Raw genomic sequence first — 27,769 nt, forward strand, 5'->3', positions numbered from 1 at the left:
AATATTGTTATGTATCAAAATTCATATCCAATAATGATTTTATGGAAAATCCAAATCTGTGTCTTGCAAGTAGATCTCGTTTCTTTTTCTCTGTGTGATTTAATGGTGATACTCTATCCAAGGTATCTGCACCTAATAATTCTTCGTTTTTCCTTGGGCCTCATCAAGCAGTATCCAGTAGCAAGAGATAATGGTTGAAAGGCTGTTAAGGAATTTAGCAGTTTATTGTGTCATCTTCCTTTTTCCTTTGGGGAACAGGAACTTTGATCCAGTCACCTCATTCTCTTTCTTCCTTAAGCTCCTAGAGGGAGCCTACCATTTTTGTTACTACTTTTTAAACTACTGAACGAAGTACAGAATGTGAACTATTCTGCTTCAGCAAGAAAATGACCACTTGGGTGCTGTTGCTTGCTCTCCCTCCACAAGTCCTGCTGCAGCCCTTGCTAGCCAGGTGATAGCTTGCTCTCAGTGCAGAAGGGGAAGAGATAAAATGCAGGGAGGAAAAGCAAGTGAAAGTCAAGGCTGGAAGCAGTAGGATTGGCATGTTCTCAAATAGCAGATAAGAACTTTTACTTGAACAAGTAAAACCAACACAGAATGATTTTCCACTTACAGAATTTTCATCGTTTTGTTACTGCTTTTTTTTCTGTTTATAGGGATTCCTAGGATAAAGTAAGATTTGAAGGAGGAATTTCTTCATTTCTGGGACAGTGTACCAAAACTGGTGCTGTGTGCTTGAGTCTTTTTAAACAAGAGAACCACATATGCTCTTCAGCTGACAGCAGGGGAATGGTCTTTTGTCAAGCGTGTTAAAATACTAGCCAGCACCATCTGGAAAGATTTGCCTTTGGTGGATGGCATTTCAGATTTCTGAAAGCTTAAAGTGCTGTACTCTTCTTCCCTCATAACATTAAAACTGTGCTTATATATGCACATGTGCATGAAATAAGTTACTGGAAGAATTTGTTGGAATTTGTTAGTAATCAACTTTTATAGCTAAAAAGGTGTAATTGTAATTGTTTTTCTTCGTTTACTTGATAAACAAATTTAAAATTTAACATTGCCATGTAGGATAAATCAGCTTACAGACAAAAACTCATAATTTTGATTTCCAGTATTTAATGCAGAAAGTTGAACGACCATCAAAGTGTCCACGGCAACAGTGTTTAGACAAGCACTGCTTAATTTTAAAACTTTTTTAGGAGTTGTATTTCTCTTGTTTCTCTTCATTCTGTTGTTGTGGAGTTGCTTTTAACGCATTCTCTCCACTCTCACTCCCCCAGCTGGGTTTGAAGTGGTAGATTCCTTTCTGACTTCTCTCCCCCTCAAAATCTGTCACTGTGGAAAATGGATTGGCCCTGCTAATTACAGTAGGTGCCCTGTTAGGATGAATTCACAGTGTGTGTGACCGTGAAGAATGTACAGCATTCAGCGATTCAAACCTCTGTTTTACAGGCTGGCCAACAATGAGAAGCAAGGAGTAAGGTCACACACAGTCTCTGTATCAGGTAAGGCTCTGAAGAAAATGTGAGTTTATTTTTACAGCTAGCAGTTGTTTAGACAGATCTTTGCTCACAGTCAGCTCACTTCTTGCTCCTTGGCTGTTGGTTTTCCCAACACCATAGCTGTGCTTGCTTTGCAGCAGAGTTCATAAAGAGTAACTTTTCCAGCTATCCTTCTGAGCAGCCACATGTGTGCAGGGAAGCAGAGGCAGTATACTTGAAAGCAAGGCTGACTGTCAGTATTTCCACTTAGGCCACACTACTTATTACCAAAACTATCTGCCTCTTAAATTATGTGAGGATGTGTTAATTATAAGCTTTGAAAAGTGAAAATAAGCCATTAAATATTAATCATCGCTTCTGAAAGAGGAAACTTAATAGCTAATTTGTTGTAGCTGCTGTTTAGATCAAAGCACTTAAATTTTTGCTGTTTAAAACCACAAGCTAATTGAAGGATGAGCATTTAATGTAGCATGTGTTGTTTCTATAGCTTATAGTCTTCTGAAATTTCTGTTTCTGTGTTTTTTAAGTTCTCATACTCCAGAGACTACATTTTTATTTTACAGGCTCTCAACAAATCCTTTTGAGGGATTGATTCAATACCGCAGTAGGATTTAGCATTTCTAAATACTTATACATAATGTATAGAGAAAGGGGAGAAATGATACGTAGGTGTTTGATTCATTTCCTGCTTTACATGTTCCCATCCCCACACTTAACTTTTCTAAAGATGTTTAAGATTCCCCACAGGCATAAAAAGTCCTTATGTAGATCTTGTGCAAGAAAATAGGTGAGAGGATCTGGAATTAAAATATATATCAAGCTGCAGAGGTATAACAGATCTTGATCAGTTAACATTACCTCTCGGAGTCAAACAGCAGCTCTTGTTCCTTCTCCAAGCAAGGTGTTAGGGCTCTGAGGATGAGCGTGAAGCATGTTCTGTCTCTTCATTCTTCTCAACACTTTTCAAGTAGTGGTTTGATGTTAATGTAGGTGATACCACATGCCTGTGCTGTGTAGGGCATCATACAGGTGACAGAGGCGAATGGGAGCTTTGCTGCTGAGCCAGGGTTAGAGTGTAGTATCTAGCAAAATGCAGGAGGTGGACATCAAAGAAGCTGTAAAGCACAAAGCTGTCTTGTAATGACAGAAGCAGTCAATTAACACCAGCAAATGCCCTTCTCTTTCTTTCTAGTATCAAAATAGAAAGCAGTGTATTTTTCTTTTGTAGTAAGGTTTTATATCTTTCCACAATGAAATCTTTGTGCTTATGTCCTATACAACGTTACAAACCATTGGAAGCACTGGCGTAGTACTGGAATGATTAAAACTAGTGCATTTATTATGCAGTCCCGAGGGTTTGTTCTTCTTAAGAGGGTCACAGAGAAGACTGAAATCCTGTTTTTATTGTTTCTTTTTTGGTTTGGTTTTGCCCACAAATTACTTGAAGTGTATAAAAAGTCTGCCATGGATGTCAGGATCTTGAATTGAAACCACAGAGATAAAGCTGATAGCTATTTCTCCTGGGGAATTTTGATATACCCTAAGGAATCAACTTGTTATAAATGAGGTAGTGCTTCATGTAGATGTGATGAAGTCCCTTCCTGTTGTCACACGTAACTGATACATCATAGGAACAACAGAGGCAACAGATGTACATTGTGTTCAGCTAACCCGAGAGTTACAGGTCAGCAGAGTCTGACAGCTGACAGCATCCAGTGCAAAGCCAGCTGTGGATGATGCTATCTTGGTTTGGAGAATAAGAGCTTTTCTCTGGTGACATTTAAATGCCTTAAAGCTAAGGACTTCCAATAAGACGATCCTTTGTAACTTGCTGACAGCTGTAGTATCATTCATGCCTTCAACGGTTTAAATAATAAATTAACTCTGCTCTTTGTTGCAGTGAGATTGCTGTTCTTTATTTAGACCTCTCCCAACATTAACACTAAACAGCAAAAATCATAAACAAGTCGTTTTGCAGGAAAATCCAGCAGTCAGACATAGTTTTAGTATTTATCCCCTTACTTCTGAGGGGAAATTTCAGAGTGAAATTTTGACTATCCACAGGCAAGCAATAGCTGAAAGCCAGGATGGAACATGGTTTGGTGGTCGAAAAGTGCATGTATTTGTCTGAAGCTTTGTAGGCTTGAAAACGAGCTTGTTAATGAAAGACGTCTTGTTCTGCTGTTTGAATTATGTATTAATCCACCTTGAAATGTTTCTGGTCTAGTGAAATGAAAACTTGTTCTTTCCAAGCCTTTCAATCTTCCAAGGCATACAAAGATTGAAGGTTTCTAAATATTTTTTCTAAAAACTCCAGCTTTAAATAAAGACCTTTTCAAACCAGTAAAGGGCAAAGTTGATTCCAGGAATCTCAAGCAGCAAATTGCTGGACCTGGGAGCAGAGAAACGTTCCCTAATGGCTGTGTGTCACTGAACCAGGTTTCACTGTGGCTTTCTCTGTTCTGCTTTTCTTTGTCTTACCTCTTTAAATTTAATGCTTCTTACAACAGTCATTGTCTTTTATTGTGTGCAGGCAAGTAGTTTTTTAAACATAGTAGTAATTTTATACCTCAGATTTTACATTTCTTTGTGTCTTTACATATCAGTTAAAAGCCCAGCTAAATACGAGTTGCAGTTTGGGTTTCTTTGGTATACATGTGATGTTTTTGTTAATATTACTGACTCAACAGAATTGAGTAGAGTTGTAGCTGATAGTTGGCTGGTTCCAGCTTGTATCTCCCTCCAGTTCTGTCTTTTGCATTAAAGAAGAGTTCCTTCTGCTTGGCCAAGAGTGCACACTCGGGAAACAGTAGGGCTGAATTATTTGCTGCGTGCAAATAGTTCATCTAATTTGTAAGGAGGAACGTGGCATTTTAATGTGATGTTACTGACTAGTTTTCCTGCTGTTTTGCTTGGAGGCATCTTATTAAAATGCCCTACTCTGGTCTACAGAAACTTATTTTGGCCAGCAGTTAGTTTTGAAATAGCAACCATTAGCCTTAGTAAGGTGAGATGAGTGTATTTCCTGATGCACGTATTTCCAAAAATAATATTTTACCCTGTGAATTGCATATTATAATAAGCATTATGTATAAAATTATATAATAAGAACACTGCACAGTTGTTCACTCTCTCCCTCCCTTCCCAGTGGGATGGGGGACAGAATCAGAAAAAACAAAGTAGAAAGGCTGAGGTAAAAACTATTTACCAAGATAGAGAAAAGGAGAAGGATATAATTAGGACATATACATATATATAAATGTATACAACAAGTGATGCACAAGCAGTTGTTCACCACTCCCCAGCCTGTGTCCAGGTAGCACCCAGAACAGCAGAAGAGAGCAAGAGATGAACTCCTGCCCCCTTTAGAACTCCTTCTATGTGATGTTGTATGGTATGGAATAAGTTTAAGTCAGTTTTAAACAGTTTAAGTCAGCTATCCTAATTCTGATCCCTCCCAGCTCCTTGGGTCCTTCACTGGGAGTGGCCTTGGCTCTGTTACAGCACTGCTTAGCAGCAACTATAAACATAGGTGTGTTATCTGCATTGTTTTTCTTGTAGAACCAAAACATAACATCGTTATACCAGGCACTCTGAAGGAAACAATTCCATCCCAACTGAAAATAAGACAGATGTTAAAGCAAGCAAGCTGCTTTTTAAGCCATCTAAGTAACAGATTGCAGGCCAGACCCCCTTAGTAGGGAAGTAGGTAACTGAGAGATTTGTTTGTCATGTCCTGTTCCATAGTTGACATGGCTGCTGTTGGCACAAAGAGCTTTTTCCTTTCAAACTAAAGTTGAAAGGAGTAGCTGTAGGTTATACCACGGCATAAGTGTCTAATAATTGTGCTGTTCATGCCCTGTGTAGGAGAAACTGGGTCTTTTAGTAGAATTTGTAGGATTTTAGCATCCTGAAAAAGAGACTTCTTTGCTAGCTTCCTGTTTCTGCCTTAAGATCACAGACTTCTAGTATAAATATTGTCCCACTTAAATCACATACTGTGGTTCACTCCTGATTATGGCAGTGGCAGTGAAACGACAGAGAGAACATAGCTCTTCTCTGAGGGTCTTTTCATGAGATACTGAGTTTAAAGTAGTTGTTACCTTAGTCATTTCAATTGGCTGAAATTTAAATTCAAATGGAAAGTACTCTTTGGAAGGAAACAGGCATAGACACAGAGTATGGTACAGTTCAGTGAGGAGACAGACTCCAGTTGGTCACCTAGAGCAATATGAAATGTCACTGGAGCCAACTGTCAAAGGACAACAAAGCAGAAAAAAACACAAGTATATTCACTTGATTTCACTATTATGGCAATTACAAGTGTTCTTAATAAAGACAGTGGCAGCATACTGGGTGACCAGAGGATCTGTTAATGGCGAGGGCTAATCACACAGTGCTGTGAGCAAGGATGGAAAGACAAATATTATGATTTTGTTGAATCACTTCTATTTGCAAAGCACGCATGCTGTCTCAGAATTCCCTGTACTAAAAATGAAGGTCTGCAGTGTGCTCATTTCTGAAAGAGTTTCTTGTCCAGGACTTATGTTTCCTAGTTCCTTTTGAATGAGTTGGTAGGGGAAAAAAATGTTTTTGCACAGTTTTTTTTCTCCGCATGCTCACTTTATTGAGTCTCTTCAAAAAGTCAGTGTTGAGAAGTGTATGCTGTTTATTAAGATATAAAAATCTTTGCCTTGAATGCTTACAACTTCTGTCTGCACTCAGTTGTCCTATTTGACAGCTCATTTTGCTGAAAACTGGCACTGTTAGCATAAATTGTGCAGTTACACAATCTAATTATCAAGTAATTAGAGGAATATTGAGCCTGTACAGCTATAGCTCTGCTTCATGGTCACAGAACTGAAAAGCATTTGAGTCCAAGATTTGGTGGTTGTTTTTTTGGCAGGCTACTCTTAGAAACACTTAGCATGTCATTAGTCTCCAAAAAGAAGGTACTTGTGTAACTCACTCAGCTACTCTGATTATTAATAATGTCTTTTAAAATACCCTAATGATAAATAACAGAGTAAGGCTTCTCATTGCAGTTGACTACACAGGTGTTATCTCTCTGGATTTTAAAGCCACTAAAATGCTTCTTTTCATGCACAGCAAGACCAGAATGAACTGTGATGACCATATGATCTCTCTGTCAATGCCTGGATTGATTTCATCAGTCTCTATCACTGCTTAAAGTTCTTCTCTCTCCTGCTCTCCTCCTTTGCCATCCGTTCTTTTATTGTAAGCAGACACTTCTGTAGTAAGGCTGAAGAAATGTTCCATGCATTTTTACTTCATTGTTGTTGATGATGTATAAGCACGTTTTCTTTGACAAATACATTCTGTAAATATTTCTGTAAATATTTCAGCTGCATACTACCCACTGTATTTCAAAGCTTGGAAACAAATGGATTTATTCCTTCCAAAGATTTTTTTTTTTTCTTTTTTTTTTTTTCCCTAAAACTGGCTTGGGAATATATGACTAAAATAGAAAGGGATATTAGCTTTTCCGGCCTTCCGTTATCTGTTCATACCAGAGAGCTGCCCTCTAGCATCATAGCTTCCCTTGTAGAATACAACGCAGTATGGACTGCTGGTACACAGTAGCTTTATGAGTGTTCAGTATTTGGGAGAGGAACTAGACAAAGTAAAAGGAGTCCTATGAGTTCTGTTTTCAGCAGCATTTCTGAGCTTTGAGGGCATTTAGGTAAAGTCAGCAGATCTCTGGCTGGAAGTCAGTGTGGAATAGTGTAAATCAATCAAAGTAGAATTAATTTCAAGCAGGTGCTTTCTGACAAAGAGTTGCACGTTCTTTTTTGAGCTTGGAATTGACTCTACCAAGAGGAACTGCTGTAGCCTGAAGTTGCTATAATTTTAAGGCAAAGCATTCATTTAATCCAGCAGAGTAGTGGCACAAACTAAACATGAGTCACAAACACAACGCTTGAAATGCAGAAGACACTTTGGTCTGAGTGTCGTCAGTCATCAGGATGTGATGAATTAAAATGCCATTTCATTTTGATGGATGCTTCCTTTGAAGAGGGTGAGTCAGGTTTCAGCCTGCTTCTGCTTCCCATGTGTCAGGATAAGAGTAACAGCACTGCAGCATTTCAGGCTTGAATTAGCTTTCTGGCCTGAGCAGGCAGGTCAAGAGTTGAAGCATCTCTTTCTTTTCAGATAGCTTGCGTTGCTTCCAGTCACACTACACCTGTTCTTCTGTTTCACTACAGTGTATTGTATTCCTTTATTCTTATTTCAGTATCTTTTCAGAAGTCTCTAAGAATAGCTGTAGGACTTCTTTGTGTTTGCACTGTGTCTAAAGCTTTGTTACAGATCTTACCTCAGCCTTGTGATGTGAGGAAAGCAGATCCCTATGATTCCATTAATGGGTTAATTCACATAAATACTGGAAGTTTGCCCTCTCTTTGCAGCTCTGTCAGCTTTTAACATTGATTGATGTTCTGCCACTTTCAATGGTGCGTAAATTTTCACAATTGATGAATCACCCTAGCAGTTTTTAAAGTGATACATTTTTGTTTTGGGTACAATAATAAATCATACCCACGTGTCCTGTGTTTCAGTGGAATAGAGAAACGGTGCTTTTTCCTTGTTCTATGTGATATGTGAAATCCTTGATATTAAGTTCTTCTCTCAGGGTCCAAAAAGTCAATATCATTTATTTAAGTCTGCCACATCACTTAGAATTTTACCATAGCTTGTTTTAGTCAAGCCTAGGTGGGGAACTTAGAAAAGCAGGTTGTGCTTCTGGGATGGATGGTATCTCTGCATTGTGAATGGGTGTAGATAGTTGGCCATAGGCAGCTTCTTAGCAGATTCTAGTCTCACTTTTTGAAAGTGAAATGAGAGTAACTTACTGATGTAGGAAAGAATTTGAAGAGAAGTAATTGTGCTTTAGTGTTTCAAATACATTTGTACATCTGTTTTGTGTATACAGAACTGTAATGGAAACCCTTGCTTTTATGTTCATTGACTGTAAATGTTCTCTCCAGTCTCTTTTTCTTTTATTTCTAAATAATTTCTTTTTCTCTTTCCTTTTCTTGCCTCTTTGTAAAGGAGTCAATCACTGTCAGCATAAAGTAAAGAAAGCTAGACGCTTTCTCCCTTTCGTCTTCTGTTCCCATGAGCCGCCACCTAAGGGTACTGCACTGCTCTTTGTATAGGCTGCCTCATTAACCCAAAAACTGAAGTACTAACTCAGTTACTGTTTCTTTTTTCACTACTTCAGGCTCAGGTAAACAGAGTTCCAAGAATAATCTCATTAAATTTCTGCTACCCCTTCACTCCTATCGAATTGGATATTCATTCAGTGTCTTAAACCTGCTGGTCTGCATTTTGATGAGGCGTTTTGTTTTAAGCATCATATACTGCAATTACAAGCACTGGTGTTTTAATTTGTATATCTGTTCTGGCCTAGTGTACTCCTGGGGTTTTTTTTGTTAATGTATTTTGACTTCATTCTTGGACCCCTGGTACAGCATGCTCACGAATGAAGTAGAACAGCAACAGTAAGCATCAACTGGGATCGCCTTTAATTAAATATTGAATACAGTGATGCTTGCAGCTTCATACTGGTTCGGCATTTGGTCTGGACCAGTTTGGCTTTGTTAGGGGTGAGAAGAATTGGAGTAACAGGTGCATTACTTTGACAGTATTAACGTGCATTTTTTTTATAAGTAATGTCTAAAATGCATCAGCTTGTGCTGCAGTTATTGGTGTGCAATGGGGCCGTTACAGAAACGCAGGCTGTGGTGCTTATTGAACAGCTTTCCTGTAGAGTTGCTCAGTATAACTAGTATGCTGTGTATAATTAATGCTTAGATTGTTCCATTTCTTGCTTGTGTTTTTGTGATAGCACAGGAGTGTGTTTCCTTTTGAAATAGTCAAACCCAGCTCTAGTTATCAAAAATCACAAGTGTATATGCAAAGCCAAATCGAAAGGACCCATCTGGCTGTAGGAGATCTGTTCAGTAGCAAAGGATTAAATAACACAGGATTTGGTATTTCTGTATGCATTAAAAGAACTAGTTCCACTCCCATGCTTAATTTTTTTGTAATGTTGCGTTTGAAAGTCTTTAACCCTGTTTCATCATACAAGCTTCTCAGAGCATATCTTTGTCCCTTGGGTTTTAGGTGAGAAGCCTTAAATTCTGGTTTCTGCTACTTTTCTGGTTTCTCTTGAGTCAGGTATATAAGATAACTGCAATCTGAATACTTTTGGATTACTCATGAATTTAATAGTATATTTTCCCCTCCCTTTCTCTGTCCCTTCTCTCTCCCCCTGTTTTTCTCTCTCCTTGCATGCCACCTGGATCTGCAGATGAAATTAGTGGGGACGGTAATACGTTTTCTAGTCTGTGTTACTAACGTGCAATATGCGATTCTTACATCCATATAGCAGTTAATGCATATTTCAGTAATCAATTTTATACACATTTTACTATCAAAAAGGAGTCTGTCTTGTACATCAGCCAGTAAATATTGTACATAACAGGCTGTACAACCAATGCTTTCTGCTAAACTGGAATTGAAAAAGGGAGTTCTGTTTCAAACATGCAGGGATGTGGTATTGCATGTGTTTGCAATGGGAGTTCTGGCATGATGCAAAGAAAGCTCGTAGGTTTTCAAGAGTGTCCATTCAGTTTGATTTAAATGATTATGTCACATGCTTGGTTTGGCCAGTGTTCAGTGGCTGCAATACAGCATGGGAAATGAGTGTGTTAAGGAGATGTTTTAAAGTCATTGATAGTCCACTGCTGCTACTGCTACTTACAGAATTTCATCTGAGGTTGGAAAAAAACTGTTTGATACTGCTGGTGGTGTATGTGTCTTGCATAGGAGGTACTGCTTCTTACATTCTTTTAGTTGACAAAGGAAGACAATAAAAAGAAATAATGTTTTGTGGCTTTCCTCTGAATAAACTATGAGAGGGGAATATAATTGCACACCTTCTCTCTCTCTTTCAGATATAAATTAAGATAACACTACCTGTATTTTATTCCACTTCTTAACAACTTGAAGGGCATTTTTTCAGTTGTAAATTTGTTATATCTGAAATATCTGAAATCGTTTTTCAGATACCTACAGATAGATTCTTATTGGTGTTTATCTTCTAAAAATTATGGGCTCTGTTAAATGGAAAAATACCACGAAAAAAGAAGTTTCAAAGAGCATTTTAAAATAAGGGATGAGCTCGTATGGAGGTAATGCAGTATAGTGTTTCTTCTGAAATTTAATTATCACATTCGGATTTGTTGGAGTTCAAACAATTGGCTTACTCACCTGTACCAGCAGCACTGTATGTCCAAGTAACCTATTCAGTTCTTTGGATAGGCCAGGTAAAAATGTTCAGGGCCCTTTTCAAAAAGTAACAAGCCCAATTTTTAATTCTCCACTTCATCCAGACATACCAAGGGTCTTGACAACAGAACTCCTGGGATCCCTGCATTGCTGTGAGAGTTTTGCTCTGGAGAACACTACATCACACCTTCTCCATAAGGAAACCTGCAGAGCCTTGCCCAGCTGGGCGTTGCTTGGCTCTGCATGGATTCTGGACTATCTCTAAGCAGACATAGTCTCAGTCTTAGCTGACTTGAGCACAGTCTCCTATGTGGCTCTGACCATGGGTTGTGGAGGTTGGTTACCTCTTGTACAGAGCACTCTGAGACAGTCACTGTTTATGCCTTGATTGAATTTTTCTCTAATTCCAAGAAATAATGCTAAACATGTATAGGAATCTCTGAATTCTCATTGTATGCTCCTCTTCAGAGTGTTAAGAGTGTTAAATGTGTAACAGGAAATGTTTATGTAGTTAATTGCAAACATTTATTTAGACTGGTGATGAGGACCTTTTTAGTTTCAGGACAAGTCTGAGCAATGTCTTAAAACCATACAAAGTGTTCTGCTAATGCTTATGTTATGAATTAACTTCATTAAATTGAAGTAGGGAGGTGAACAAGCCAAATCATTTGTCACATTCGTAAGCACTGTTCCATAAAGTAGTGTGACAAATGATTTAGTTTTTTAAAGGACAGTGTGACACCACTTTTCCTTCTATACTTCTTAAATTCTTCTTGAAGTTGTTCATAATGTCTTTCATTCGGTCCATTTTTTAACCAGATGGGAAGAGCTCTTTGGTATCATCCTCAGATAACAGCTTGTGACACTAGCTGACGTATATCCCACCTAGCAAAAGTTAGAAACACCTTACAAAATATCAGAAGCAAGCAGAGTGCTTTAACACTATTACCTTTCAGACGGTTGCTGACTTTTTAGATGAGCCTAGAGTTCACCTTTCTGTTAAAACTTTGGTTTGTATTACAAGGAGAAAAAACACTGAGAGCTGGGTATGCTGCCTGTGCTTGTGCACTGTCTTCATAACTCACTGTGTTTTTGTTAGGTGATTCTATTTTGCCATGTCCTAAATAGAAATTGCCTGATGCAAATTTAAATAGCGGAAATTTTACTGTTTTTACAGGACAGTATATATTCGTACAGGTGTATTAAGAAAAATAGTGCTATGAAGTTAGGATCATGAATCTATATTTACTTGCTGAAGTGCACTGAACTTCAAATGTTATAGGCAACCTGGAGTTTTCTAGTTGTTGAGTATTGAGTTTGTTTGAAAACTTGTTTATGTAGCTGTGTAGTATTAGGAGCCTTGCTCTGGTTGGCTTGGTTTGAACTGAGGGCTGACACTAAAAGGGATCATCCCAGCCTTTGCTTTGTCCCATTCACCATTTAGAAATCACACCTCCAGAAATGATGCAGAGGAGGTGTAGGATTGTTCTTATGCTCCAGGGCAGGAGTGAGTCATGCCTTTCAGAGGCAGCCCAATATGTAGTCACCTGAAAACAGCTGTTAAAACCTCATACTGGACTTGAAATTGCTCAATATTGAGAATCTCTGTGCAATTAAAGTTGGTGAATAGAATTTAACAGTTTGGAAGTGACTGATTATCGTGGATTGGTTTTGTGAACCCTGGGAGAACTTCTGACCATTAGGAAATGACTTACATGACCTCAGAGCTCTTCAGAGCAACAGAAGTACCCACTGGTAGGACAGGACAAGCCACCAGTTACACTGTTAGAAGAACTGATGATATTAAAGTCGGAAGTTTTAAATAGAGGAAGAAGGATGCTGTTGTTTTTCTGAAAACTTTTGAGAGCTGCTTGTTTTCCAAAGCTGCTGATTGGTGACAGCCAATCTGGTAGCAAAATTCCACTTGACAAAACTGAGGAGCACAAGGAAAAAAAAAAGATCTGTTCTCTTTAGGAAATACTACAGAAAGTTGCTCACCTTGCTGCACTGACAGTAAGTCAGTGCTGCTCTAGAACATCTTTAACCATCTGTTTTGCTCGTTTGACACAAATACTAGCAAACTACTGTTCACGCTTTATTGAAGATAAAACGGTTTAATCCATTAATAATGTGTTATGTTTTTATTTTCCTGTGGTTGAATTGGCTCTTAAAAAGATTTTCTTTTGAAGTCAACAGTTTAGATTGGATTCGGTTACAGAGCTTAAGCTTTTCTGAATACAAGTGAAACTTTCTTTTATTCCTTGCTGAATGCATCCATGTGACGTAGCATAATTGGCACTTGAAGTCATTATCATGCCATAAATTATGCATGAGCAACTTTTATTCATGCTATTGTAAGTGTGTCCCAGCGCTGTTGAAGTGGGGGATTGTGGCTTATCAGCTTTGATACATTGGAGATACTGTTTTGGAGAAGTGTTTTCATCTGCTTTTCCCGAAACTCTTCAATTCCTCCCTTTACAGAAACAGATGACTATGCAGAGATTATAGATGAAGAAGATACTTATACAATGCCATCAAGTAAGTATGTTAACTGGAAATTTCTATCCAGCAACTTCTTCGGGACTGAATCTTAATTTCAGCCTTAAGAATATTTTCTTTGTGCACATACTGCTCCATGAAAAATTCCTAGCTTCTCTGTCCTTTTAAGTTCAGGTTATGAAACAAACAAAGTAAAGTTCTGTTAAATCTTTTGGTGTTGTCAATGACTTCACTGTGAGCTCCCTTTTATGTCTCAAAACGTCATAAAATGGAGATATATTTTTTTTACTGTGATGCTGAACACTGCATAAAGAATGAGTACAGTTCATGTCATAAAGGCAAGGAATTGGGAATGCATTTACATACAGCTCCGTAACTTTCCCATCCTTGGTCCTTGCTCTGTGTCACACGTGCTGATATCTAGAGCAAAGTCCTCTGTACCTCATGCAATTTCCTTCAAGATGAAAGACTTCAGGAACAAAAACTATGCGAAGTTCTTCTGAATCTTCATCTCTGAAATAAAAAAAGATCATGCATTAGCCACTACCAGGATTTTTTTTACTATCCGGAACTGTCAGTCAGCTAATTTCACACCAGAGTCCATATGCTGATTTTAAGTTATATCTGCACCCTACAAAGGTATTTTGGCAACCTGGGATTTCTGTAGAATTAGGCAGTTGGTTCTGTCTGCTTCTAGAAGTTCCAGGTTGTATTGGTGTGACAGGGGAGGATGGTGCTGAGCTGATAACCACGTTGTGCTGGAAAATAATGGATATGTTTAGGAATTTCTCCAGGTTTTCACAAGACAGAAGTGTTTCATAATCACTTCAGTGTTTATTATATAATATGCTACTGTGGAAAATATTTGAAAAGCAAGAATATATGTTTTCTAGAAATGTACAACATGCTTTGAATATCTTGCAGTAAGTTATTACACAATTCCATTAAAATAATTGCAGGGTCAAGAAAGTACTATGGTAACTTAAATCCTCCATACCAAAAAATAATAAGTATTTTTTTAACTTATTAACTCTGTGTGATTCTTTTATTATAATTATTTTGTAATCTTTTCTTTTAAATTTTCATTGAAGTAACGACTTGCAGTCCAGCACTGGATGACTCTGAACACTCCAGTTTATGCCTTCACTTGAAAGCCCGTGGCATGGGCTGTTGACATGAACATTAAGTGCTCTGCTGGACTGAAGTGGGTTCAAGTGTTCAGCTCTCCCAGGGCTCAGGCAGTTCACAAGAACAGCCCTGTGACTTGTGCCAATGTAAAGTTAAAATTGCATCACTATATTCTTTTTGTTTTGCTAAATTAATGTTAAAAAATGTTTGTCCTTGACTTGATTTTAAGAAGCTCTAAGTAAGCGTTTGATCTTTCTCTTAATTGCACTGCAGAAAGCTATGGAATAGATGAAGGTAAACAGGAGATCCTTTATCCATCCTTGTATGCTTGCAGTTTGGAATGATGTGGAATTTTTGAGTTTCTTATTCACTTTCATTTAATAAACATTATTTATCTATAGTTAAACCGGCTAGCTTTGGGATTTTAAAGAGGAAAATGCAGTACTTAAAACAAGAAATGAAAAGGGCATTTAACATGGCGTTATCCATCTCTAGATGACATAATTTCTGTAGTGTTAATGAAGTCCAAAATATCAGTCCTTAAGTCCTAAGCTGGTAGTTTATTTTTTAGTCTGAGTAATGTAAGTAGAGTGAAAACATATACTGTACATGCTTTTCTGCTGTTCCAGAAATATTTTTCCATGTCTGCTAGAAATTAAATTGCAAATGAAGTAATTCACTTGCAATTGTTTCAGTGTTTTTGCCGAAGTACTGAGGCATTTTCATCGGGAATAGCTCTCAGTCTGTTAAACAGTGAAGTTAATAAAATTGCATAAGTTGCAGTGCATTCTGTCAATTTTACTCCAATTACAGACTGTTGGAGGTGCAGTGCACTCAAAATGTTGCTCTTTCATTCTATCTTTATTTGCCATGCTCTTGTTTCTGTATTTTTTTTTCTTGCAGTTACCTCTTTAAAAATTCTCCTGGCTAATTTCGATGGTTCCAAGATCTAAAATACCACATAGTGGACTTCTCTTAAACTCATAAAGGCACGCGAGCTGTTATCTCTATTGTCCTAGGCTATTTATGTTTTATCTTTTATTAGCAAGAGATTTGATTATGTCTGTTGCATTGATACAAATAATGCATACTAGTTAATTCAAGTAATTACAGCTCAGAGTTTCTTTTTCAATGCTTTGATTCAAACTTCTGTTTAAGAGGTTTCCACTGTGTATACAGCATTTGTATAGGTTGGTGTGCAGCGTTTGTTAATCTTAGTTATTCATTTGTGAGACATTGGAGTGACTGACTTTTGAGTTTGGTATCTTGTGGATTGTTCCTTTGCCTTTTTTTGGAGATCTGATATTTTAAAGTGCATTATATTCTTATAGCCAGAGATTATGAAATTCAAAGGGAGAGAATTGAGCTGGGGCGCTGCATTGGTGAAGGACAGTTTGGAGATGTGCACCAAGGAATTTACGTGAGTCCGGTAAGCTTCACTTCTGAAACAAAAGAACAAGTGAACAACAGAAAAAAACTCTTTCTGGTTTAAATAAATAAAAGTGTGCCTCATATGCCTTCTAGAATAAATAAATGTCAGTGCTGTGGTTTATTTATCAGAATAATTCCCATGTAGAGCATATTTTTCAATTTTCAGATATCTGAAATAGTGGCACTAGAGTGAGCCCCATTTTTCACGGGTAAGAAAGTGAGTCAGAAATGCCAGGTGGACTGTTCGTGCCCTTAGTAAAACCACTTTCAGCACTAGAATTAAAACTCACTTTTAAACCTAACTACACACCTTCTTCTTAATTTTGAGTTTACCCAAGCACAATAGGCACGTATTCCTCTGGCTGTGCTCCACTATTGAGTATTCAGTGCTGTAGAACTTTCTCAGAGGTTTAAAGCAGTATCTGGAGATGTTCAGCCTCAGTTGGATTTAGGTTCAGCTTTCAGTGGAGAAACCGCCAGTTGTGTCAGGATGAAGTCATCTTGAGTAAAATTTCGCTGCTGAAATAGAGAAGTTTTAGTCTTTTATGCTGAAAAGGCAGTAGCCTACAACTGAGGGCAATAGTATTTAAGAACATCCGTTCCTGCAGTAAGAATCTTTCTCTCTGGCTCTATGACTTGGACACAAGTTAGTGTAAGTTACTCTTCTTTCTTCAAAGAAGAGATACAAAATAGATGCAGATCCAGCACAGCCTCAGTGTGCAAGAGTCACCTCACTGTGAGGGCAGTGGTGCTCCTGGACTTTGGGCTGGTGCTGTGTGTTTTCCACATTGCAGTGGCAGAAGTTAAGATCACAGTTTATATAGATGAAAAATTAAATTGCAGACTGGAGGAGTAGGGGGTAGAATGGAAGCAGAGCTGTAAAATGATTTAACTTGAGCCAGTTGTAGTAAGGAATGAAATCTACAAGTGTAAATGGATATTTCTCATCAAGAAATTCATTGTCTGGAATTCCTGTAGATGAAGTTGTAATTCATGTGCACAACAGTTGAGTTCTGACTTCAGAAATATTATTTCCCGGAAACACCTGATTAGCATGATGTATTAAATAAATACATATTTAACACAGTGCTTTAAAATAGAGATATGTGTTCAAATAAATCATACAGATTTGAGATATTTCATTATAACTTCATTCAATAAAACAGGTCTGCTGTACTTAGTATTAGGATCAGTCCTTAATTTTTATTTAACCCCGGGCAGCTTAACAGGAGTATTGGAGGAAGAATATTGCAGTCAACTTGGAGCTCAGGGGATAAATCTAGTGCTCTGTGAAACCAATGATAGACTTGGAGCTGTTCTGTAAATGTTGTCTATCTCCATTCTTTTTCTTTCTTGAATAGAAAAAAAGATCCTGTTAAGTCATCATGTGCCTAGTCAGCTTTCTATAAATGGTAACCTACTAATTATTTTTATTAATGAAATTATTACCACATTTAAGATACTCGCATATGTAAAGTGAAAATAGTAAGGTATCATTAAATCTTGATGTAATAATCATAGACTGTAATTTATATGTCTGGAAGAAATGATAGAACAGGTGAAAAATCAGTTACAATAATATGATAACTTTTCCATCTTTGTATTCAGCTCGCATGTAAAAACATGGGGAAGATTTCTGGATTCTTACTCTACTAGCTCAAATTCCAATTTGAAAATCTCACTTATCCCTGTTCATTGCACTTGTGAGGTTCTTACTTTATTAATGGTGCAGCATCTATGCCTTCTTCAAGGCTACTCACTACTAAATATTTCTGAAGTATCACAACCAGCATGTATTTATAGCATACTGTATGAGGAGTTAGGCGTGCATATAGGTGCTTATTCCTCAGGTGTGAGCAATTCAAATAAAATTATCTTCCAAGGCTTATTTACTATGGAATTAAGCCAAAAGAGTCATTTAAAATAGTGTTTACTGCTTGCTGTACAAGTGGTACCAGTCTGCTGTTGGATCCTCATTGTTCTGTCGTCTTAGCCAAAAACAAAACATATTCAAAACCCTGGTGTGAGGGCTCTGTGTGTCTGTGTTCTGTTGTGCAGAACTGGTGCAATCTTTGCTGTCTGCAGACACTGAAACTCTTCTTTTTGATTATATTAGTGATGAGATGTTATAAAACCTACGTAGTTCCAGGACAGGGATTTGTCTGCCTGGCCTTCAGAAGTCTCTCCCTACCTTCGTTATTGGATTCCAGTTTCAGAAGGGAATAAAATCATCTGAATTTTCTACCAGCTCTTCGCTCCGTTTATGGGCACGTTTGTGTATGGGATAAGATTTTTGATATTTTCCTGCAAAGTCAACCTGAAGAGCTGTGTTGTGGCTAACATGGATCGTGAACTTTTAAGCCTACAGAATAGAAATGTTATTCTAATTCTGATACACTTTGTCTGTAAAAATATATTTAAACTAAGGTGAGAATGTGCACACGTGCTGAGCTGTGACTTGCCTTAAAAACTGGGTGAGTTCCTGCATCCCTTTGGAGAGAAGGTGGTTTGTAATCTTTCCATTGACACAGTTGGCAATTTCATAGAATCACAGAATGTCTTGTGTTGGAAGGGACCTTGAAGACCACCCCGGTCCAACCCCCCCTGCCATGGGCAGGGTTAGCACCCATCAGATCAGGCTGCCCAGAGCTCCATCCAGCCTGGCCTTGAACACCTCCAGGCATAGCACATGCACAGCCTGTTCCATCACTTCACCACCCTCTGAGTATTTCTTCTTTATATCTAATCTAAGTCTTCCCACTTTTAGTTTAAAGCCATTTCCCTTTGTCCCGTTACTGTCTGCCCAGTAGGTCCCCTCCTGGTTATAGGCTTTTATATACTGGAATGCCTCAGTTTGTTCTCCTCAGAGCCTTCTTTTCTCCAGGCTAAACAAACCCCAAGTCCCTCAACCTTTCTTCAGGCTGAGAGGCACTCCAGCCCTCTGGCTGTTTTCATGGCCCTCCTCTGTACCCACTCCAGCAGCTCTGCATCTTTCCTGGGGTACTCTCCCAGCTGGCCAGCCCTCTTCTGATGCAAGCTGGGGTCCTGTTGGCTTTCTGAGCTGCTTCACATCCAGCTTTTCATCCAACAGAACACCAAGTGCTTTTCCTCAGGGCAGTTTTTGGGAAGTCATTAACCCTCGATCAGGCCTTAATCAGAATTAATTTTAGAACAATTTGCCTGCTTTTCCAGTTCATTGAGAATTGTTTGGAGTGACGCTTGAGCCTGGGAAGCAGCAGTGGGGATGTGCTGTGCTGGAGCAGATGGATCTCCACATGGATGGAGCAGCTTCTATTGCAAGTTCTGCAGAGCTGTTCTTGTGAGAGCTGGCAGTACGTGAGCTTTCCAGCTCATTATGCAGGTTCTGCACTTGCCAAATAGAGATTTAAACTTGAAAAAACCCACCATTTTCTGAGTAAATTGTGGTGTTTTGAATCCTGGTGAACCCCTAAAGCTTCTTCGGGAGGGAAACGCTCTCCTTAGTGCTGTCTGTGACTTAAAAAGGAGTGTTTGTAAAATGCACCAAAGGAAGATAAGATGAAAGACTCCTCCTGAGCCAGGAGGCCTCCTTTGGGCTGTCTCAGAGCTTCTCACTTTTCTGTATTCGGAGGATAAGCAATCAGATGCTCAAATCTGTTTCTGATTTGGAATACACGTGTTCAGTTCAACTCAATGTTAAGCTCTTGGTGTAACTGGCTGTGAAGCTAATTTATAAAATGTTTTACTTCTCTTTATAGTTTGAATTCAGTTGAAAAGCTGAATTAGTATGTATCCTGTTAGCAATCTGCTTTGTATAAAGGATTTGAGTCAGTCAAAAATTATAGCTGGTCTTTGCACTGTAAAAGCCACAAAAAGCCCTTTATTTGGCTTTCCAAGTTGCTTACAGAAGCCAAGTGTGTTTTTCAGGCACGTATCTACTTGTTCCCTTTGCTTTTGCTAACTGTGCTTCCATTCTAATCTTCTTCAGTGCTGGAACATTTACAGTACTGTACACTTAGTCATCCTCTTGTCAGAATTTTATACCAATTAATGTACTTTAAAACAGATTTAATTGGTTGTAAATGCACACTAAGTGTCTCGACTATAATAATATTTTAACTTTGATGCTTTCAAAATTAATTTCTTAACTACAGGTATTTTACTTAATAGTCATTTTCCCTAAATCGGTTTTGTTGGAATTTTAGACCTGACTTTATGTGGGTTGTGCTGCAGTTATTTCTGAATCTCTTTCAGGAAAACCCGGCTATGGCTGTTGCAATCAAAACGTGTAAAAACTGCACCTCAGACAGTGTTAGAGAAAAGTTCTTACAAGAAGCCTGTGAGTATTACGTTATTAACTTGTGTAAGTGGTCCTTGGAAAGACTTTGCAGCCATCCGTGCCAGTCTTCTGGTACTAATTTGTTTCATTAACGTGTAGTTTGGGCTTTGTTCTCTCCTGCATTATATGCCAGGAAGACTGCTTTGTACCTTGGCATTGCCCTTGTACACGATTAGACATGCATTATTTGGTTTTCCGAATTTCAGCAGTGATATCTGACTCCTGGAAGACTTCAGAGTTTTGGAGTGCCAAAGATCTGATCTTGTGTTTCCTTCTCCTGAATGATTTTTTTTAAGATGTGGTAGTATTTGTATCAGTGTGTTACACTACCTTTTAGGTCGGGTTGTTGTCCTCGTTAACTGACTTGCTAAAATGTTACGTGTAATACTTATCAGTCAGAATTATAGTGGAATAAACCAGTTTTCTAAAAATGGGCTATAAATGCTGCATTCCTCAAATGGTGCCTTTGATACACGAGGAGAACTTTTTTTGAGAAAAATCCTAGCAGAAAACTTCCATAGAAGTGTTACAGTCCTTGATTTCTGTAATATTTGTTTTTTTAAGTAAATATGGCCTATTGTCTTCCTCAATTGTCCTATGTCTTTTAAAGGTATTGTGTTATGTCCTTAAAGTAATCAGTTATATCCAGATGTTAAGATGTACACTCTACTTGATGTTCTTTTTAATCAGTTTTTTTTCTAATTGTTTAGAAAATGTGTTCATAGCTAATGGCTTATTATTTTTGAATGTCCTATTTTTCTTACATTGCTGTAATTCTTTCAATTACTCATCTAGCTTAGAAAGAGTCAATACTATTGCCTTTAGGAAGAACTTAGCAGTCCAAGTTAAGCAGCTGTCTCTTAACAATGTAGAAAATAATTGCTCGTTTAATCTACTTTATTAGACTCGAGCTCCATGTATCAGGAAATGCCAGCATTGTAGACAGAAAAACAGTGCTTTACAAGTTTGATTTAGTCCTTTTTCTGTTTTTCTTCTTTAATTCCAATCTATTACATTTCTTGATTCTGTTCCCTTTGCAAACTCTGAGAAGCTCCCTCATTGTTTGTAAGAGCGTTCTCTGAAGGGCCCAAGTCCAACATCTAGCCAGTGCTGGCTGTTTTGCTGAAGAGCTTTAGGCATTGTTTTTCCTTCAGTAATGCATACATACCCAAAAACTTTGCAAATTCAGAACTTCAAAGTATGATGGAAAGAACATAACTTAGCAGTAGTATAAATCATACTAATATATAATTTCAGGCATTTTAGTGGTATGGTGTGGTAAAAAAAAATTAGGGTTGATTCATGCAAGGAGGAACTCCTGCACTAGGGGAGGTTTGGGTTGTACATTAGGAAAAAAATTCTTCTCTGGCAAGAGTGGTCAGACGTTAGAACAGGCTGCCCAGGGGTGTGGTGGACTCAGTGTCCGTGGTAGATGTGGCTCTCAGGGACATGGTTCAGTAGGCATGATGGTAACGGGTTGACAGTTGGACTGGGTAAGATCATCTAATGATCTTTTCCAACTTTAGTGATTCTCTGATTCTATATGAAAGAAGGTATTTCTGACAGTGACATCTGCTTCTTCAATCCTATCTGCTTTTGCTTAGTAATATGCTACCATTGAGGTATATTTATATGCAACCATATAAACTTGGCATGGGATTTGTAGATTTTTATTAATCTTCCACTTTTTTTCTTTTTTTGGAAAATTGCTCCTTTCCACAAGCTGTTCATTTCTTCTGGAAACTGAATCTTCCTCCATACCTTTTGAAGCTGGATGGCACAATGAATTTATAAGTTAGTCAGGTGATAATGATAAAATAAGTCTCTGGAAAATACTTTCCAGCAGTGAAATATGTTGAAAACTGATAAAGCCATATGAATTATCCAGATACTTGTGTTAATTCCTTCTCAATTAATTTAATATAGCTGTATTCCTGCTTCATCTTACATCAATGAAGAATGTTTTCATGTCATAAAACATACTGTATATTTCCTTGAGTTTGATCAGTATAAGGGAACTCTAAAAATAAGTAATGTTTGTTTTTAATATGCACTTTATTTACCAAGATTTTTATACAGCAATCGTAAAACCATTATGGGTGGAGAAGACCTCTGACATCATCTAGTCCAGCTGACAAACCATCCCCACCGTAGCACTGAGCTGTGGCCCTCAGTGCCACATCTGCCTTTTTCTTGAACACCTCCAGTGACAATGGCTCCACCACTTCCCAGAGCAGCCTGTTCCAATACATCATCAATGTTTCTGAGAAGAAATTGTTAATAGTGTACCATTACCTCTCATCCAGGTTCAGTTAAATTGGTTTAAGCGATGCATACTTTGTATGCACATAAAGTATGCACTCTGAAATTCCCTGTACTTCAGAAGAGAGGAGGGGAATTCAGTGATGTAGGGATTGAGTTCCATTCTGTAGAGTGTTTTACCAGTTTTTCTTGCCCGAATGATGAGTCACCGTTTGTTTTTATTCTTTTTCATTAACATGTCAAACTGCATCATTGGTAGGGTTGTTAGTTTTATTGATTCATTTCCTATTAGTATTCATAACTCATGAATATTTTCAAGAGTATGTTCTTAACTTGGCCCATGTAAGTTTCTTTGCAGTGCTAGTTTCTTTCTTATGCTAGTGAACTGTTACAATATTAGATTGTGTAAGTAGTGTTGCCCAAGGATTTCTCTTGGACATACTTGGGATACTTCACGTTGCAAGGTGTATTGGTTACACAACTGCTGTGAACTAGGGTGCAGAGTAGAATTCAGAGCTCTTTAGAATAGGAAACCAAAGATGCCTCCTGTTCTAGTTTATGATTTATTAAAAGCCACAGTATGCAAGGAGTTTACAATATTATATGGAAACTGAAGCAGACTTGCCAGTTCAACAATTGCTGTGTATTTCTGTTGACTCTGTATATGCTGTAAATACAAAAGACAGTACTGTAAAATTAAATTAAGAATGCTTGTCATGTGTATGTTGGGAGGTGAAAACATAATCAGAGGACTGATGTTTCTTTTTACCTCACAAACATACCTCCCCAAAATATTAATTAGCTTTTCTATGTCTTAGTGCATAAAATATACTGACTGCATTGCTGAGACTGAAAAGTTAATGAAGCCCATAGAAAATAAAATCATATGTGAGCGTAGTCATCACTTGAGATTGTGTGTCTGTGTTATAAAATAACACATGTTTTTTCAACCATTGAATTGTACAGTTTTACTCTTCCTTCTCCTCTTCCAGTATTCAGGCACAGGTTAGGAGGTTGTACATTGTAGTGATAGGTCAGCATGCACACATTATGCTCAGTCAGGGTAGAACTTTTTTGTTGTTTAAGAAGCTAAAAATTTCAGTGGCATACGATCACATTTTTTCTCCTTTTAGTAACGATGCGTCAGTTTGATCATCCTCACATTGTGAAGCTCATTGGAGTTATTACAGAAAACCCAGTGTGGATAATCATGGAGCTCTGTACGCTTGGAGAGGTATGAAAAATTCTCATGTGTCTTTGCAAAAGACTGAAAAAGTCACTTATCTGTACTAAGGCAAAGGCAGACTCGACAGACATGATATCATACTTGTCTTAGAATTATGGACACGGACACAGGAATGGCAAAGTTTGACCTAACTCCTCCACTGAGGGAGCTGCATCAGCTCATACCAAAGTGATTTAGTCATAGCTTTCAGAAGAACTTCAGTTGCTTTTGCAGAGTGAGTGCATGACCTGTGTCAAGTCAGAAGATGATAATGAGATAGCATTTAAACAGCGTTTGCAAGCATGTGTTCTGGAAGGGAGATTATGTGATACATCTTTCATTCCTTGAAGGTGGCAGAAGAGGTTTGTGTTATGTGGGCAGCAGTTGAAGGAAATGATAGCAGGGAGAGTTTATGGGAAGGGAAGAAGTGGGTGCACAAAGCCATCTAAATTACTTGCCCAATCTTGAATAGTTCCTTCTGGAAAACTGAACGTGGCACATGAAAGTGGGTGGGTTTGCTGTTCAGATGAGTCATGAAGTTTTACTGACAATAGTTAGAGTCATTTCTCACTTTTTGGAAGCTTCCTCAGTAGCATTGTTCCATTAGAACACTGATTTTACGATGCTTCTTCTGTACCATCAAAGACCCTGGTTAAAATGACTTTCCTCATTATCACATCATTTGGATGAATGGTTTATACCAAACAAGATGTCAGGTTTTAAAATTGATTTATTTCCTTTGTGGATATCTGAAAACATGAACTGAAGTAATATTTCATTCTCTAAGACCATCTCAATCTGCAATATGTTGTTCAAAAATAATAATAATAATAATAAAAAAAAAACAGGCAAAAGAAAAGAGAAAGAAAGACTATAGAGGAGTCATTGTCTGTTGCAAGACTATGAATTTATTTTCTGTTGCCCAGATTACTTTTCAAATCCTTGTTTTAATTTATACAGAGCATCTAGTGCCACTTTCTGTTGCATCGTGGCAATCTTTAACTTGGAATGCAGTTTCTAAAATTTCTCCATTGATGGCAATTGCTCTGAGAGAAATGTATTTATGTTAACAAATGTAAAGTAAGAAAATGCATGCTTCTCAAACAATGCAGCTGTTATCTGTATTCTGATTTGCTGCATACTGTTGTCTCTTGAAGCCACATAGGAAAAAAACAATCACACAGTGGAAGAACTCATAGGCCCATGTGCATCTAGAGCAGCAGTAGCTTATACACTCAGCCTTCCAAAGGAGCCTGAGTGCAGTGGAAGAAAGTTCTCTTGGTTTAGGTGACATTTTGCAGGTTGTTTTTTCATGGCACTTGGTTTTCTGTTCTCATCCAGCCTGAAGCAAAGGCAGGCCTGCTGATGCTTCTGTAAACTTGACTGTTTGAGATGCAGCTTGTTCAAATCTGTTATCTTCTATCCTGACTTCTTTCATTTTTTTTCTTCCTTGTGCAAAAAAGTTGAGATCATTTTTGCAAGTGAGAAAATTCAGCTTGGACCTGGCCTCCCTGATCCTCTACGCTTACCAGCTTAGCACAGCACTTGCTTACTTAGAGAGCAAAAGATTTGTACATAGGTAAGACCTTATGTATATGTGTATTTTGTCTGTTTTTCTGTGTAACTGCTTGAAATGCCAGGGAATAAACGTCCTAGATTACCAGATTGCCTCTTGGCAGTATTCTGGGATTAGGCACACTTCCTTGAGCGAAGATACACACTTAACATACATAGTTTTGTATTTTAAGCTTAACTATCCTGTTTATTTTTCTTGGCTTATGCTGAATATGTAGCAGCATCACACTGAGACACGTTTCTGCATGCTTTATGTTCTTTGTGCTAGTATGGCTTTTTTCAGGCTGACAGCACAATAACCCCCTTTTCAAGAGTGACACCTGCTGGCTCAGTCCTAGATTGCTGTGTAGATGGTGCCTCATTTTAATCAGAAGAATTAATTCCATCTGAGTTTTGCATTGTGCTGACAGCATTTTCTCAATCTGCTAGTCAGCTGTCATCTTCCAAATGTAGAGAAGTTAAATGAGGGGCAGCTGGCTTCTTAGGTAAAGAACAGGGAAAAACAAAACGTTTGTAACATGCAACTGCTTACTTAGCTAAAAAGTGAACCTGAATTTCTTTCTTGGTGTGTTTCAAATTTTATTAGCTATTAATTCCTCCCTAAGGAGAAAAGGCTGATTTTTATTCCTGAATTGTATGCCATTAACAGTTAACTAAATTCAGATTGTTACGAACCATTTGAAACTTGAATGTTCTGTCTGTGTTTAAATATTTAAGTGCAAATGGTATATAGTATATATTGAACATGCATACTTAGATATATGTATTTACATATTAGATATTTATATGTACTTAAATTAACATATAAGCATTGTAAATAACAGGCCCTTACAGTTCACAGAATCACAGAATTGTAGGGGTTGGAAGGGACCTCTAGAGGTCATCTAGTCCAGCCCCCTGCCAAAGCAGCTTCCTACACTGGGTTGAACAGTTGTTTCAGACATTTGAGTTTTGGCTGTGTAGCTGCTGATTTTGACTCCAGCAGTAACATGTTGAAAGTCAACTTCATTGTATTTTCCTGATATGGGAGGATGTAGCTTCAGTTCTGAACTGGAGCAACTGTGATCAAATTGTCTGTTGGTCTGCCAGAATCCACAATCAATGAATAAATAAGGCTTCTTCTCTCATCTGGGAAGCTGCAAGAAAAAAATATCCACGTCTTATTGGAAGCACTGTAGTACCACTAAAAGTGAACTCCTCACAGAGCTGAGATGCTAAAGCACTTCCACGCCTTTCCGATGACAGAAGGCAGATTTTCTTCTTTCCATTACTTAGAACTGCTAAAAGTTTTTTGCCTTTAAATCTTTAAATAGGTGAAGAATGAAAACTTTTTTCCTCTGGCATTGACAGTTGCACTTTAGGATGACAGTATTTACTCAGAAGTTTTTACTGGAGTATTTCTAAAAGCTTTTCAGAATCAGTAGACAAATGTAGAGTAGTCCTCTTTTTTTTCCTGTTTGTGTACACGAACTGTGACCAGGAGAGTGATTTGGTCCTTTCAAAGGAGATTGATATTTCTGGATTTAAATAATATTTTTCAAATGATATTTTTTCACTGAAAGTTTCCAAACAACTATAAATAGTATTTTCTCTATTTGGCAGAGATATTGCTGCTAGAAATGTGCTGGTATCTGCCACTGACTGTGTGAAATTGGGTGACTTTGGCTTATCCCGATACATGGAAGACAGTACTTACTATAAAGGTAAGTTGGCATTCTGGATTCACCTTTCAGGGCATTGCTTTTTACAGTGCTAAGTTTATTGCCAAAAGGAATTGACCAGATTTTCTTGGTCTAGCAGTTGTTTTACTTTTTTTTTTTTGTAAAATGATGAAGTGTTCAGCAATGGAAGAGATGGCAGTAAAATCCCACACATATCCATCAAAAAGAAGAATCATGGATGTAAGTTGCAAAAAGTAGAAATACATTTGTGGGTAAAATTCTGTATTACAGGACAAGGTGTAGCATTTTATTCATGGATTAGGAGGTTACCCGCATCTGAGGTCTGTCTGAGGTGATACTCATTTAACCTGAGTATGGTACAGTGATTGCAACACTACTTAACAGGTGTTGGAATTGGCATTGGCACTGGGTGCTGAATACTCCCAAATGCCTCTGGACTGGCAAAATTCAGCACAAAAGAATACATGAAGCTACTTTTATTTCCATTTTACACGGAAGACTGAGCTTAAGCAGCTGTGAGATGTACATCAGTGCCTAATAGATGGAAGTACAGCAGAACAGAGATGGCATGCGTGGTGCCAAGCAGTAACGTTCAACATCTGGTTCATAGTATGTAACAGTATTCACAAATGGAATCTTTAATAAATTTCTAAGGAACAGTCATGTATTCTAAAACATCCTTTATAGTCACGTTATGCTTTAGCATGTTTCTGCATTTTGTTTGTCTTTCATCACTGTGAGCTACTTAGAGTTTATTTCGTTGCTAAGAGAAGGTGAGGAATATTATTGTTGTAATATTTTGTGGGGCTTCAGTGACTTTTGTTCTATT

The 27,769-nt window shown here is 37.9% G+C and overlaps 1 protein-coding gene across 4 annotated transcripts in view; it reads left to right on the top strand.

Moving 5' to 3' along the window:
- PTK2 (protein tyrosine kinase 2) overlaps window positions 1–27,769 on the top strand; it is a 183,092-nt gene that overhangs the window by 123,432 nt on the left and 31,891 nt on the right. For 2 of the 4 annotated variants that reach the window (XM_065753630.1, XM_065753628.1), the window contains 10 exons: window positions 1,456–1,508; window positions 8,577–8,660; window positions 9,841–9,858; window positions 13,302–13,358; window positions 14,721–14,741; window positions 15,779–15,876; window positions 20,112–20,196; window positions 23,592–23,692; window positions 25,147–25,262; window positions 26,861–26,961. In XM_065753630.1, the coding sequence (XP_065609702.1) occupies window positions 1,456–1,508; window positions 8,577–8,660; window positions 9,841–9,858; window positions 13,302–13,358; window positions 14,721–14,741; window positions 15,779–15,876; window positions 20,112–20,196; window positions 23,592–23,692; window positions 25,147–25,262; window positions 26,861–26,961 (734 nt within the window). The remainder of the gene's footprint in view (window positions 1–1,455; window positions 1,509–8,576; window positions 8,661–9,840; window positions 9,859–13,301; window positions 13,359–14,720; window positions 14,742–15,778; window positions 15,877–20,111; window positions 20,197–23,591; window positions 23,693–25,146; window positions 25,263–26,860; window positions 26,962–27,769) is intronic. The other 2 variants (XM_065753629.1, XM_065753633.1) reach the window with 1 other exon arrangement.

This window comes from Cyrtonyx montezumae, unplaced genomic scaffold (assembly GCF_038088225.1).
Source record: "Cyrtonyx montezumae isolate F1298 unplaced genomic scaffold, pur_monq_1.0 scaffold_8, whole genome shotgun sequence".
Taxonomy (NCBI): Eukaryota; Metazoa; Chordata; class Aves; order Galliformes; family Odontophoridae; genus Cyrtonyx; species Cyrtonyx montezumae.